A 13,867-nucleotide genomic window follows, 5' to 3' on the forward strand; every position below is an offset into this window, starting at 1 on the left:
ATATGGAACAACTATTTTAAGTCTGAATCAAATCCGTTTAGTAATAACTGAGACAAAGCGAATGTGCACCAAAACTTAAACCTGAGATTCCAAGTAAAATGAGGCCCAGGGATAATTCATGAAATATTATTGTGAGAGTTATGACCCTTGTGCCATATGATGTGGGTGATGATGAAAAATAACTATTTTAAGTTTGAAGCTAATCCATCAAGTAATAACAGAGATAAAAAGAAAGTGCATCAAAACTTTAATCAAGGTGCGGACATGGAGGGATGCTGACGCAGGGTCGAGTACTGGTAGGATAGCTCTCCATACTTTGTATAGTCAAGTTTAAAAATACAAAAAAAGCAAGAATCTTCGAAACATGGTTCTTTATGATTTTTTGCCATTCCCATAGAGGGAATAAAACAAGATGTCACTCCAAAATATTGCAAAAGGCAGTAGTACCGTAATCCTAGCCTCAGGTTCTAGGATTACGGAAGTTGCGTATTCCTAGACAACCTTATGAGGATAGGCTAGGATTACAGAAGTATTATTTCATGTTATCGATCCGCCATAGTGACTCCAGTTTCAAGGAAATCAACACCAGTATACATATGTTTTCTTTCCAAACCATACTAAATATATGTTTTTTGATTTCATAAGCACACTAAATAATCATATTTACTTGATATATATCTGGTTATCATGTTACAAATAAAATGTCAGGCCTGAACTGATGCAAACATGTCAAGTTGATGTGTGACAAATGTCTGCCATTAATATATTGTTTAAGATTATACTAACCCTAAATGGCGGACCGAAATCACAAAATATTATGACAGGCCTGAAAAATCGATATATGAATGTCCTAACATACATTTGATGCTTCTTAAATACTTCCGTAATCCTAGCCTATCCTCATAGGGTTGTCTAGGAATACGGAACTTCCGTAATCCTAGAGTCGGAGGCTAGGATTACGGTACCGTAATCATAGGCACTCCCATTGCAAAAAGTGCTTTCTTTTTATTCATAAAGATTTAAATCAATACAAATTTAGGAAAAAAAGATGACAATATCGTATTGGTTTTGTTAATTCCAAGATAACAAAAATCGAACTTATACAATGAGACCAGGTAAAATTTATAACAGTACTGTTGTCAATGTAAACTTCTTTTTTCATTTTCAATCTACCTGAAATTGACCAAAACGTTCTTTTCCCAATATTTTCGGCTATATCAGAGGTGCGTATTATACACAGGTGTTGGCTCATTCTAAAAACTCAAGCAACAAGCAAAAATAAACAAAAGCTTACACCGTTGCAAGAAGTTTCATATTGCCTTCAAGGTATGGTCCCTGGCGATGCCTTCCAGACTCAGATTCCTGAGAGAAATCTCCAGAGGAAGCCACTGAAGGCGTCATACTCGCACGATGTCCCATAATATCCATCCCACCCATGTTGGGTAAATTCTTTGTATGCTGTAAAACATACATTTTTTTTTAATTCATTTAAAGTAAATGCAACAGAGTTAAATAGTATTAACAGCAGAAATAACCTTCAACTTCAGAACTAAATGGACCGAACAAAATCAAGTCTCCTATGTAAATAAACCAGGAACGCAATGCTGGGTAGTAGGATTTCCGACTGGTTGAAAAAATAATTACATGTTATCATATATATTTTGAATTAAAAGAATATAAGTTTCATATTTTTGTCATAATTATATTTTCGAATAAAACATTATTCAAGTGAAAAATAATTTAAACAATTAATTTTACCGTTGCCAAATCCATTTACTGCTGAATGTAAATATGTCAGCGTCCATTTGATAAAAAATTGGACAAATTAATTCGCTTTCAATTTACAGCGAAAGCTCAGTTTGACAACATAAAAAGTGTACAGCAAAAGGCATTTACTTAAGGTAGGGTATATTGCTGTGTTATTCATTACTTGTGTAGTACATGTGCAGTTAGTGAAAATATATTGTACTAGATTCGTACTCGTGTTAATTCGTACTTTGTAAATTGATTTTTTTTCAGTTCATTATCTTAAAAGCAATGAATATTTATAAATGTTAGTGAAACATGAATAAAATGATTGCAGTATATTAGTATAATGAGAAAATGGTTGCAGTCTTGTACTGTGATACAGCTCATAATTGTAGATGTTAACCAATCCCTTTGAAAATAAATTCTTCCACCATTGGTGTGAAAGGAGAAAACCACAGCAGGCATTTTTTAAAAAGATAAATGGTAAAGGTAAGCATTATATGATGTGCATATAATCGACATACAATGTCACATTATGCAGGGATATAAATTAACACTCAGACCCTATTAGCCATCTGGGCTCCTTACAGGCAAATTCTAGGGGCCCAGCCTAAAAGTTAGGGGCCCAGCTATTATTAGCGGAAAGATATACTAACAGTGGTTTAGATCGACATACTTAATAAGTCTTGTAATTTGCTTCCTGCCAAAATACATCAATTTCTTAAATATAATTACAGAACACTCATCAAACTCACACTGTAAAGGAAAGTTGTAATCAACCAGTGCATGACGTTCTAAATATAGGGCACAGCCTTTCAAACACAGAGACACACTTAAAGTTTGAATGATTTTTGCAGCACTAGAGGGTTTGGGTTGTTTATGGGCATTTTGATAGAGGCTGCACGCTTATGGACATCTGAATTCTAGTATTTTGTTACATTGTCGAGTTACAGGACTCGCAACCCGTCACGAAATTATTAATTGTACAAAAAGTACAAACCATGTTGAGGTCGGTGTTCTATGCAGCCGCGGTCTGTTACCAGCCTATTTTTCATTAAAAGTCCTCATTGGCCTTCAGGTCTTTTAATAATCCTGATAATATTTCCTTTTGTCGCCGCGACCGGTTGTTCTAAGCTCTTTAACAACCTTCAATAAACCTCTACTTTCTAGTGCTGTATTTCTATGGGCGCAGCCATTATTAGTGACGGAGTAAATGATCCGCGTATTCCGATTGGTCGTAGTATATATCGGTAAATTTAATTGGTCGATTTAAGTGACGTAGTGCATATTAATAAGACAGTCTCGGGAAAACCCAGAATATTGACATTAGGAGAATCCAAAGCCATTCGCCGGCTGGGCGACTATTTTGGAAAATTGACTCGACCAGCTTCAAATCTGGTCGCACTGGGCGACTGGGCGAGTGTTAATTTATATCCCTGTTATGTGACGTACAAAGCCCTTGTGCAACAAACCAAGTATCCGGTAACAGTTTTTTCCTTTAAAAATTCTTATTTTACCTTCTGGTACAACCTGTTAAATATTTGGTGACAAGCAAGGGAGTTACCATTACCATTTTATATGTCTTTGGTATGATCCAACTACCCCTGAGCTCCCAAACTCAAAGTGAACACTATCAGAAAGCTATTGAGGCAGTTACAAGTCCAGCTAATATGATGTTTAAGATGCGCATTGTAATTTTAAGATGGTTATTTCCCCTCGTGTTTTAGAGGGATGGCAACTTTAAAATATCAGAATCATAAATTAAGTCATCCCAAAGGCTGAAGGAGTTAATCTATTTAGGCCGTATCCAAACATTGCATCTGAAGACTGTACTTTTGAAGAGAAAATGATTTTCAAAACACTGTCCAATGTCTCCAAATATTTCTCACAGTGGACAAAACCCAGATTGTGCACTGTCAGACAGTGAGAAGAGCAGATGCAGTGGTCTGGCAGTTACACTGTCTGGCTGCAAAACATTGTTAAAGGATTGTGATCTCCTGCTCCTCCAACTAAAAAATTACAGACATTGGAAGTTCCATGTATGGGTGCATTACACCTGGTACAGCTTCTGGAATTGGAGCATCCTGTATTATAATTAGGGCTGGATCAATATACCAGTATATCGATATGAATTGAATATTCATGTTTACACCAATACGCGTATCGGCTTTCTTAGTGTATTGATTTATTCAGTGATGCCCCTTTTAACACAAAATAAAATCAAACTTCTTCATTTTTTATCACTTTACAATAAAATATTCAGAGAAATTAAAAGAAAAGTACAATTTTGTAACCTCGGGCCGCCAGTATATACCAAAACAGTCATTGCGTAAACCACTTTTTGTTTTGACAAGCATGACGTCTCATGTAAACCAAGCACGTGATTTAAGGAAATCTCGCTTTTCACTGGCTTTTATTTTTATTCTCGCACTGACTGGAAATTACCACAGGTGGCAGTAACGTATGGGTCCATGAGCCATATGCACTTAAATTTATTACAATTATAATGTTTTCTTAGGAAAAAAATGACAAAAAGCCATTTTGAAAAAAAATTTGCACCTCTGACAATGAGCCTTGAGAAAGGTAAGTAAGAACAGTTTGACATGTGCATTGCTTCCAGGTCCGTATTTTTTTTTTTCAAAATAATATTTCCTTATCAATGATTGGCAGTCTTTTGAGCAAAAGAATAATCTTTCAGAAAAACCTTACTTCAAAGCTCAGTTCCAAAACGTGTTAACGCATCTCGAGCGAGCAATGGCGTACGAAACGGTAGTGTTTTCTCTGTCCGAATAAATCCCACACATTTTTCGCACCGAAGTCTCCCCCCTACGGTCATGTTACCCGAAATAAACAATTATTTTGGACCTGTCATGTTGTAGCTTTGAAGTTATAGGTCCCACTAGATGTTGTATTGATCCTTCTTTATTGGAATACATATCGTATCGATTTTTTCCATTCAATACACAGCCCTAATTATAATTATATAATTTTGCACTTTCCTCCCTCTGTAATTGCTAAAACAGTATTCTGGAGGAGTCTCCCATATAAGTTGATGGTGGTTGAACCCAGGTTCACATGGTTACATTTGACTAACTTTTATTGTAGCAAAAGAAGTTCTAAATGTATAGATCGCCAGAGGTCCCTCTACTTTGCAACTTCCACTTTTTACTTCATTAATTAATTAAAAAAAACCTGTGTATATTATTTCTAAACACCTACCTACTAATTTTGGGGACATTAACACTATATAAAGGAATAGTGTCTTTTTAGGTCTGAGAGATATTAACAGAATGTGTTTGCAAGAATAGAGTTATATATTTTCAGTGTAGTATGACTGAAATTTCTTATGAGTATTTACACTGTCACAATGTCTGAATTTGTTGTATTTGAGTTTTCAGTTTTAGGAGTCATGAAGAATGTGTTACGAAAATTTGGGACACATGCTGCTGTAGGAAGACGTGTTGTGGTAACTGGACTTGGTATGGTTACCTGCCTTGGAGTGGGGACAAAACATGTATGGGACAGACTCTTAAATGGTGACTGTGGTATTCAGAAGTTAACAGATAAAGGTGAGGCTTTCTTCTTTTTTTAAAAACTTGATAAAGTCAGTCATGCAGACTGGATCAAGTGTTTTTTTGACTAATCCTTTAGCAAGAGTATAACTCATTTCTAAATGCATGTTAGAATTAGTTTCAAGGATGAATACCCTGAAATCTAAAAAATTTGTCAGTCTTAAAAAATAAGTTATTAATTCACAGAAGTCAGATGGACTTGAAAACACAATGATTTTGAAAAATTAGCATTTATTTCTGAATTGTTAGTGCTGATATGAACTATCATGAGGTAGAAGAAAATCCAGTTGAACAATAGTTGTGGAATGACAATATTTATTTAACATTTAGTTTAAAATATACTGTAAATAAAATGTTAAACATAAAAAATTTGGTGGTGGTGAGGCGTTGGGGTGGGGGGCGAGCGATTTAGAGGACACATACGCCATATATTCTCTTATCAGAGTGTAAAAAAAAAAGAACAGGTTACTGTGTCATGTAACTAAAAACAGTAATATGTAAAAAAGCACAACAGGCAAGATCTGTTATGTAACAGTAGTCAGTTGTACAGGAAAACAAGGCAGTATCTACTTCACTGAATATAAATGGTCTCATTAATGGGTATAGATTTATTCTTTGATGCAAACTGTCATATTTTTAAGTTGTCACCAAAGTTTCAGAGATGAAAAATGCCTGATGAATTAGAAAAACTGAGCCCTAGCTTATTTTTTTAAATATAACTGCACTACACAAAGATATGTTAAGGTTTCCCACCAATGTACAGTCGCTAAGATTATGTTTTTGAAAATAAACTGTTATTCCTTCTTCTGGGAAAGCAGTTCTCAAAAGTTAACAAGGCTCAAAAGTAATCAGGGCGCAAAAAGCCATGCCCGAAATTAAGCCTCTGAAGTCTTTTTAAAAAATTTGAAATAAATGAAGGCTTATTTTCAGAATTTTAAAGTATGAGTTCATTAAATTTTGCAGAAAGTCTTTTAAAAACCAGTTTAAAAGTCAGTCAGATATTCTTGTTGAGTATCAGTCTAAAGCTAACAGACTTGAGATGCACAATATAGATTTTGTGAGTTTTGGTATAATTCTAAAATTACGTGCTTTGATTTATCTCTTTAAAACTTAGATATTTATATTGTCATAATTAGTTAACTACCTGTACACAGGAGAGTTCATTTAATAATTTAACCACCCTTCAGACTGATGTAAAGTGATCTTTTTACTGAATTGCTCTATATCAGTGAGACCTTTTTGCAAGAAACTGATTAATTGGTTCCCAGTTGTTTTGTCTTAATATTGAGGGCAGTCTTTATATTCAGGGTGGTCTAAATATCAGGTGGTCTTAATATTTTGGGTGGTCTTAATATCAGGTGGTCTTAATATTTTGGGTGGTCTTAATAGCAGAACTTGGTAACAGTGGATAGTATTTACCTGCCTACAAAATTGATATTATTGTCTTGCTTGAAAACTTCAGAGGATTTACAATGGCATGTAAATAATTGAGCCGTGCCATGGGAAAACCAACATAGTGGGTATGCGACCAGCATGGATCCAGACCAGCCTGCGCATCCGCGCAGTCTGGTCAGGCTCCATGCTGTTCGCTTTTAAAGCCTATTGGAATTGGAGAAACTGTTAGCGAACAGCATGGAGCCTGACCAGACTGCGCGGATGCGCAGGCTGGTCTGGATCCATGCTGGTCGCACACCCACTATGTTGGTTTTCCCATGGCACGGCTCAATTTATAACATAGGCTGTGGGGAAAATATACCTGTTTGAAAGTGAGAAATATTCTTGGATTTCAGAAGTGGCTTACTTGTTATACAAACACTTAAGGTTTAAATTATTAACAGCTTATAAATTTGTGTAAAGGGGTGTCATATATTTTAATCTTTTGTAAATATCAGATACAAAGGTCTATTTTTTTCTGTTTGTCTGTCTGTCAGCTATAAACAGTTTTAAAAGTTACTGGAATCCTCATAGATAATTTTTATGCCACCCTCTCGGTCAAACGGCAGCATGTACATGCGATCAGCTGTTTAGATGGAAAAGAAGCTATGACTAAGTAACCAGCAGATGATCCTTGTTGATTTTGAGGTCAGTAGGTCAAAGCTCAAGGTCACATTGACCCAGAACAGGTCTACAGTTTCCGGATGATAACTCAAGAATGCTTGGCCCTAGGAACATGAAAGTTGATAGGGAGGTTGGTAATGACCAGCAGATGACCTGTTGATTTTGAGATCAGTAGGTCAAAGGTCAAGGTCGCATTGTTAAACAATATCCGGACGATAACTTGAGAACGCTTGGACCTAGGATCACAAAACTTAGTAGGGAGGTTGATCATGACCATCAGTTGACCCCTATTGATTTTGAGGTCAGTAGGTCAAAGGTTAAGGTCACACTGTTTTTGCCAAATAACTAGAGCATGCTTAGGTATAAAATCACATTTGATACGGAGGTCACTTATGACTGGTAAATGACCCATAATTATCATGATTTGAGGTCAGTACCGTACGTCAAACTTCCAGTGCACAGTCAGTGACCAGATATAATTTCTGTTCCTTGTGCAGTTACTGAATGCATCAAGGGGAGAGGTGGGGGAGGCATTTCGTGTTCTATGAGCTCTTGTTAAAATTGTTTCATTTGTAGTATTGTTCATACATATTTAAGGTTAAGTGATTCATGGCGGTTGAAAACCCTAGGTACCCCTCCATGCATTATTTCAGGCATGAGAGAGCACCCGGGTGGAATCACTGACCTTCAGCAAGACACCTGTATAACTTCCTCCCATACACCAAGTGAGGTTTCAGATGCTCTACAGTGAGGGGCAAGTAACTGGACGTCAGAGACCAGTCTGCCACAGAGGCTTTTCCAGAAAAGCCGTCTGCTGTTTTTGCCACCCAAGAAATTTATCTGTTCTTTATAATCATACTTGTATAACGTCAACAAACACAATTCAGTGCATTTGTTTTAATTTTCTGTCTTTCTTTCTGTTTTAAAATTTTTGTTGTGTTATACAGAAGAAGCATAATTTATTGTCAGTTATTTTTAGTCTAGCTTTAAATATCTTAAAGTATTAAAAATTTAAAAAAAAACAAACTTATCATAAAATTATGTCAAAGGGATTTTTACCTTTTGAAATACTATCCGTTTTTTCATAATCTCACTTTAATTTGGAATCACAAAGCCCTGTAGTTAGTAAAATTGAACATACAGTTACTGTCAGCTTTAGCATTGGGGATTACCAAGAATGAAATACTAGGAAATAGCAGCTCTCTCACTGGTTAGTCAGAATTGATGATTCCGTGTTAGAATTATGATAAATTGTAGATTATGAAGTAAATATTGTCTTACAATAGTTTTGTATGGCAGCAATTTTTAACTTAAGAATTTGGAAGTATTGAGTATATTACTGGATCTTTTTTTTTAAAGGGGCACACTTTCAGATCTGTGTCATTTCTTCTGATTGCAGTTATTTTAAACTGGCCATTGATAAAAGATAAAAAAAAAAAGCAAGGGGAATGCTTATTTTTCTCCATTATTTCAAAGGTGTGTCAATAGATTACTTTCTTTTGCACATTATTTTTGGTAATTTATTAGGATATCTTGCAAATTCGTAAAAAAATGGTACTGGCAGCTTCCTCGCTTGGCGCTCAGCATTAAGGGGATAGTGCTAGGACTGGTCAGCCCGGTGTCAGTATAATGTGACTGGGTGGGGTATCATGCCACGTGTCTACGACGTGATATTCCAGTGAGGCAGCACTATAATGTTGGGCATTGTGCTCACTGCTACAAGTAGACATCGTCGTTTATATGACTGAAAAATTGTTGAAAAAGACGTTAAACCCGAACACACACACACATACATTTTGCAAATTCATATGTCAATAAGTTTGTACCACTGGTCACTTCCCATTCATTACCCACATTATATCAAATTTTGACAACAAAACAATCTTGCCCAAAGTGTGTGAATGAGACTCTTCAAAAGAATTAAATGTTTTTTTCTAATCAAAGTGTTTGGTAGTATAAAACCACCAGTATTAGATAGGTATGTTAACCAGCTGTGATGTACTTGGTACCCTTGAAAGTTGACACGATCTACATTTACTCCTCGGAGCTCTGATTGCTGTTATCGTTTTCTTGTATTACATGTGTACACATACAAACTACATTAAATTTCACCTTACTGCAAAAAGTAGTTAACTGCTTCTGTCTTTTAAAGCAGTTAACCAGTTTTTACGCTGAGTTGACAATTTGATTTAATCATTAGACAAAAAATCTGCATTATGCACCTTGAAGATACAGTGAATCATACTGCCTTGTTAGTGTTAAATTATGCATTAAAAGGTAAAGAAAATTTTTAAATTAGTGTTTGAAGAAGTAAACAGTGAGAAAAAAAGCCAGAGAAATTTGATATCAGAAGTTACAGTGAAAATTTAGTGCATTGTTGTATTGTGGAAAATGTCTAACTTTCCTCAAGAGTCAACATGGACACAAATGTGAGATCAAACTGTAGCAGGATTTCTCATAATATATAGTAACCTAGCTTTAATACATTTGTAAGATTAGCAAAGTCACGGAAGTTACACATACATGTCATCTTTGTACGTTTTATGCCAATCAATAAGGTGAAGAACAATGCTAAAGATAATGATAAGGATTTTAATTGTTTGCCCTTTATATGACCAAAATCATCTGACACCCATGACTGATCTGTTACTGTCCATCATGAGATGTAGGTAGTGGATCAGGAGTGTCAGATGCTGTTCGGCCAAACTTCTGTTATTTGGTCATTCTACAGTCAATATAATCAATGAATATGAATCCCTAAATTAAGCATACTGGTATGTCAAAATTGGTTGACATCGTTGAAAGCCTGCAATTTGTTTAGTTGACAAGGTTTAATGCCAGGCTTAGCAAATCAGTTTTATCACTTTAAAATTTGACCTGGAGAGTTATGGCCCTTAGAAAAGAAAGTGAACATTGCATGTTTATATTAAAAAAGATATTTTGTTACCTCATTAGTTTGAAGCATTATGTTGTATTATATCTACAGCATTTGACCAAATTCCTTGTAAAGTTGCTGGTGTTGTTCCAAGAGGAAATAATCCAGGGCAGCTAAATCTTGATGAGCACGTATCTCCAGCAGATCAAAGAGTGATGTCCCTTGCTAGTACATATGCCCTTGTAGCAGCTGATGAGGCATTTAATGATGCAAATTGGAGACCAAGCACTGTGGAAGAAAAACAACGCACTGGTTAGTACATTTAATTATTATATACCTTTTACACTATAAAAGTAACAGATTTACTTTAATATCACAAATAGCTACCCAAGTTGCTTAAAATTTAATGATACTAGCACAATCAGCTGCACATTTTTCAAAGAACTTTTTTTCGACATACTTCTGATATCTGGCCAAAACTTCCATAATGTTAATGTAATTCAGGAACATAAATAGTAAAAATGTCATTCAAGGCTTGGGTTATGATGTTTGGACATTACGCTACACTTAGATTCCAAATTGCTAAATTGCTCAGCCAATTTTGGTACAAAAACCACATCCTAGTCATATATTAACCTCTTAACTGTATTCATACATTTTTAGCTCAACTATTTGAAACTTTTCGTAAGGTAAAGCTTCTGTTGCCATTCTTTTGTGAAAATTATGCACCCTTTTTCGGGCATTTTTTCCCACCACCAACACCGGTGGAATTGGGAAAATGCTCTCTTAATTGGGAAAAGTTGCAAGTTACCAGAATCTATGTAAAGATGTTAAACTTTCTGGGTATGTTATATTTACAAATGTGGGATGGAGTTTTAATAATTTATCAAAAGTATGTTATAACTGTTGTATAAAGAACAAGGTAGCAAAACTATTTTAAAATAAGAAAACCCGTAAAACTTAAATATTTTTGAATTTTATGTTCAGAGTTGAGAAAAAAACTTACTGTTTTGCTTATGGACTCCCTCCTTATACTGGAGGTAGATTTATAAGGGAAAAAGCCCTGCTTTTTAGCATTGAATTTCAGTGGAAAATTTTTTTCATGTAAGCAAGTCATTGAAGGCAGTGGCTAGGATTTTGTTTCAGTCACTGATAATTCATCAAACTGGTGTAATTTTTTTTTCAAAATGCACAGAAGCTTGTCGAGAATTTGAATGTGTTTGAATAAAGGCTTTAAACTCCTTGAGAATTCAAAAATATTTTGGTAAACATTTGTTTTCTGCGAGTTATTTTGTGCCTCCCCCATTCCCCCCTCCCCACCCACCCCACACAAAAAAAACTGGGAAGGAAGAAGTTAGATACTTAGATTTGACTGTCTGTCTGTCTATTTGGATGTCTGTTTGTCTGTCTGAATTTGTTTCATACATGTCTCAAAAAGTATTTGACCTGTAACAGAAATATTATTCAGCATGTGATGTTTTGTAAGGGATTTCACACAGAAAAAACAGAGTTATGGCCTTTGACTAGTCAAAAATATGCTTAAGAGCCGGGTGCTAATGTCCAGAGGACACACATAAAGCTTTCATTCTTTAAATTATTGAAGATATATGAAATAGTGTATAAAAAGTAGCAATAAATATTTAAACCTGTAGGTCTTTTGGCACATTGAACACACAAATAATCTGATAACTTAAGCAAACATTAAAACATTTAGCATAGAATTGAAAACTCATTTGATTTCTGTCTACATATCAGAATGATTATTATCATGAGTAATTGTAATTTAATTGATGTTTATTTGAAAAGTAATGTTATTGTAATTTAGTAAAGTATAATTTCAATGTAATCACCCCAGGTCTTCTGCATTAGTGTTGTACTAGAATAGTTATGGTACATCAAAATATATAATATAAACTTTAAAAGAAAATTGAAAAGCATTGTTTGCATAAAAAAGTAGAATAACAGAGATATATTACATTCATAATTTCATTTTACAATCGCCTTTGATATTGATGTTAAATTTGAAGAATGATGAAAATTATCTTATCAATTGTAGTAAAATTAAAAAACTATAATGATGATAATTATGAATAATTGTAATGAAAACTATGAATATTCGTGACAGTAATTATGGGTAATAATTATTAATATGAATATTTGTGATAAAAGTTATGAATAATCATGATAATATTTATGAATAATCATGATAATAAGTATGAATAATTGTGATAATAATTATGAATAATGATGAATAATGATAATGATTATGAATATTCATAATATCAGTGATAATTAATAATGACTGCATAATTAAGGTAGAATTTGATGTTTTAATGTTCACTGCTGCAGTATTTATTGGTGATATAAACAACAGTGAAATACCCCTCACTCCAGGAGTGTGGGCTCACTGAAGCAATTCATGTGATCCCAAGATTTCTTTCTATGTTTGGATCACTTGAAACCCTGCATAATTTGAGAAATTTGCCCATCCCAAAGCCACCTGGAGCTTTGCTGTTTTTTCGTATATAGAGAAGTATCATTCTCAGAGACCAGAAATTTCTTGCACATCCCCGCTCTGGTTAAAGATATAGAGACTATGTAAGATCGCTAAATTAAATAAATTGTTTAAATATTTAGATGTTTCTCTGATGCATAAGATGATAAAAAAAAGTTATGATTTACCTTTACTTATAAGTCCCACAATTTTGTTTTATTCCACCAAAAAGTAGCTGGAGACCATATTGTGACCAAAAATTGGCTGGTTCCCAGAAAAATTTTGATAGGTACGACATTCTTAAAGAATTTATGTAAACTAAGATGTTGCCTATTTGAATTCATGGTGACCTTTTTATTGTGCATTTGTTTTATTTGTTTTATTTATTGTACTTTTGTACCATTGATTACACTGCTGTTGTAAATTAAGATGAAGTTCATTGTTTTGAATTAATTGGGACATTGTTTTAATGTAATCAATTAGAGAGCTGCACGCAATTTATCAGATGTTGAAATCTTGTGTCAAGTTGCAATGCATTATAAAGATGTAAATCAAGTGTTGTGGTACCTGACAGTACCATGGGCCATTGTGAAACTAGTGTAAACAATAGATGATCCCCACGGAGGATCTGTTTGTGGTATTATACCCTTAAAATTGTCATCTTAGATCCAGCATGCATACAGTAAGAGAATTATTTTATCTTCTGACTTAGCTATAGATCTTTGAGAATGGTGGTGTAGTGGTTCAGCTACACCACCAAGAATCATAGGGACCCAAACCTCACTGGAGTCACATTTATTTTATTGCAAACTTCTCCTGACACCAATACTGGCGGATTTCCAGTGAAGGGCATTCACTAGTGTTTGAAATTAGCTTAGATTTTTTATTACAGTCTAATAAAATAGTATAAACTAAAATAATATGATATTGTATTATATATAAGAAGTATTATACAAGTCATATACTATTCCAAAACCTAGAAAGTTTTGTGGCTGAGTACTTGTGCACTTGGAGCCTCAATCACCTCTGTGGGTTTGAGCCAAGTCATGCAAGGAAGCCATAAAATTTTGAAGGTTGTTGGTTCTACCCAGATGCCAGTCGTTGCCTGAAATAATGCCT

The 13,867-nt window shown here is 34.5% G+C and overlaps 2 protein-coding genes across 2 annotated transcripts in view; one reads left to right on the plus strand and one right to left on the minus strand.

The window, feature by feature from the left end:
* LOC123533855 (WD repeat-containing protein wdr-5.1-like) overlaps window positions 1-1,600 on the minus strand; it is a gene marked incomplete at its 3' end in the record, with an annotated part of 35,163 nt that extends 33,563 nt beyond the window's left edge. The window contains exon 1 of the mRNA XM_053520122.1: window positions 1,295-1,600. Within this exon, the coding sequence (XP_053376097.1) occupies window positions 1,295-1,473 (179 nt within the window). The remainder of the gene's footprint in view (window positions 1-1,294) is intronic.
* A 324-nt stretch (window positions 1,601-1,924) lies between these two features.
* LOC123533854 (3-oxoacyl-[acyl-carrier-protein] synthase, mitochondrial-like) overlaps window positions 1,925-13,867 on the plus strand; it is a 29,147-nt gene continuing 17,204 nt past the window's right edge. The window contains exons 1-2 of the mRNA XM_045315791.2: window positions 1,925-5,318; window positions 10,366-10,566. Of these exons, the coding sequence (XP_045171726.2) occupies window positions 5,096-5,318; window positions 10,366-10,566 (424 nt within the window). The 5' untranslated portion in view covers window positions 1,925-5,095. The remainder of the gene's footprint in view (window positions 5,319-10,365; window positions 10,567-13,867) is intronic.

This window comes from Mercenaria mercenaria, chromosome 12 (assembly GCF_021730395.1).
Source record: "Mercenaria mercenaria strain notata chromosome 12, MADL_Memer_1, whole genome shotgun sequence".
Lineage (NCBI taxonomy): Eukaryota > Metazoa > Mollusca > Bivalvia > Venerida > Veneridae > Mercenaria > Mercenaria mercenaria.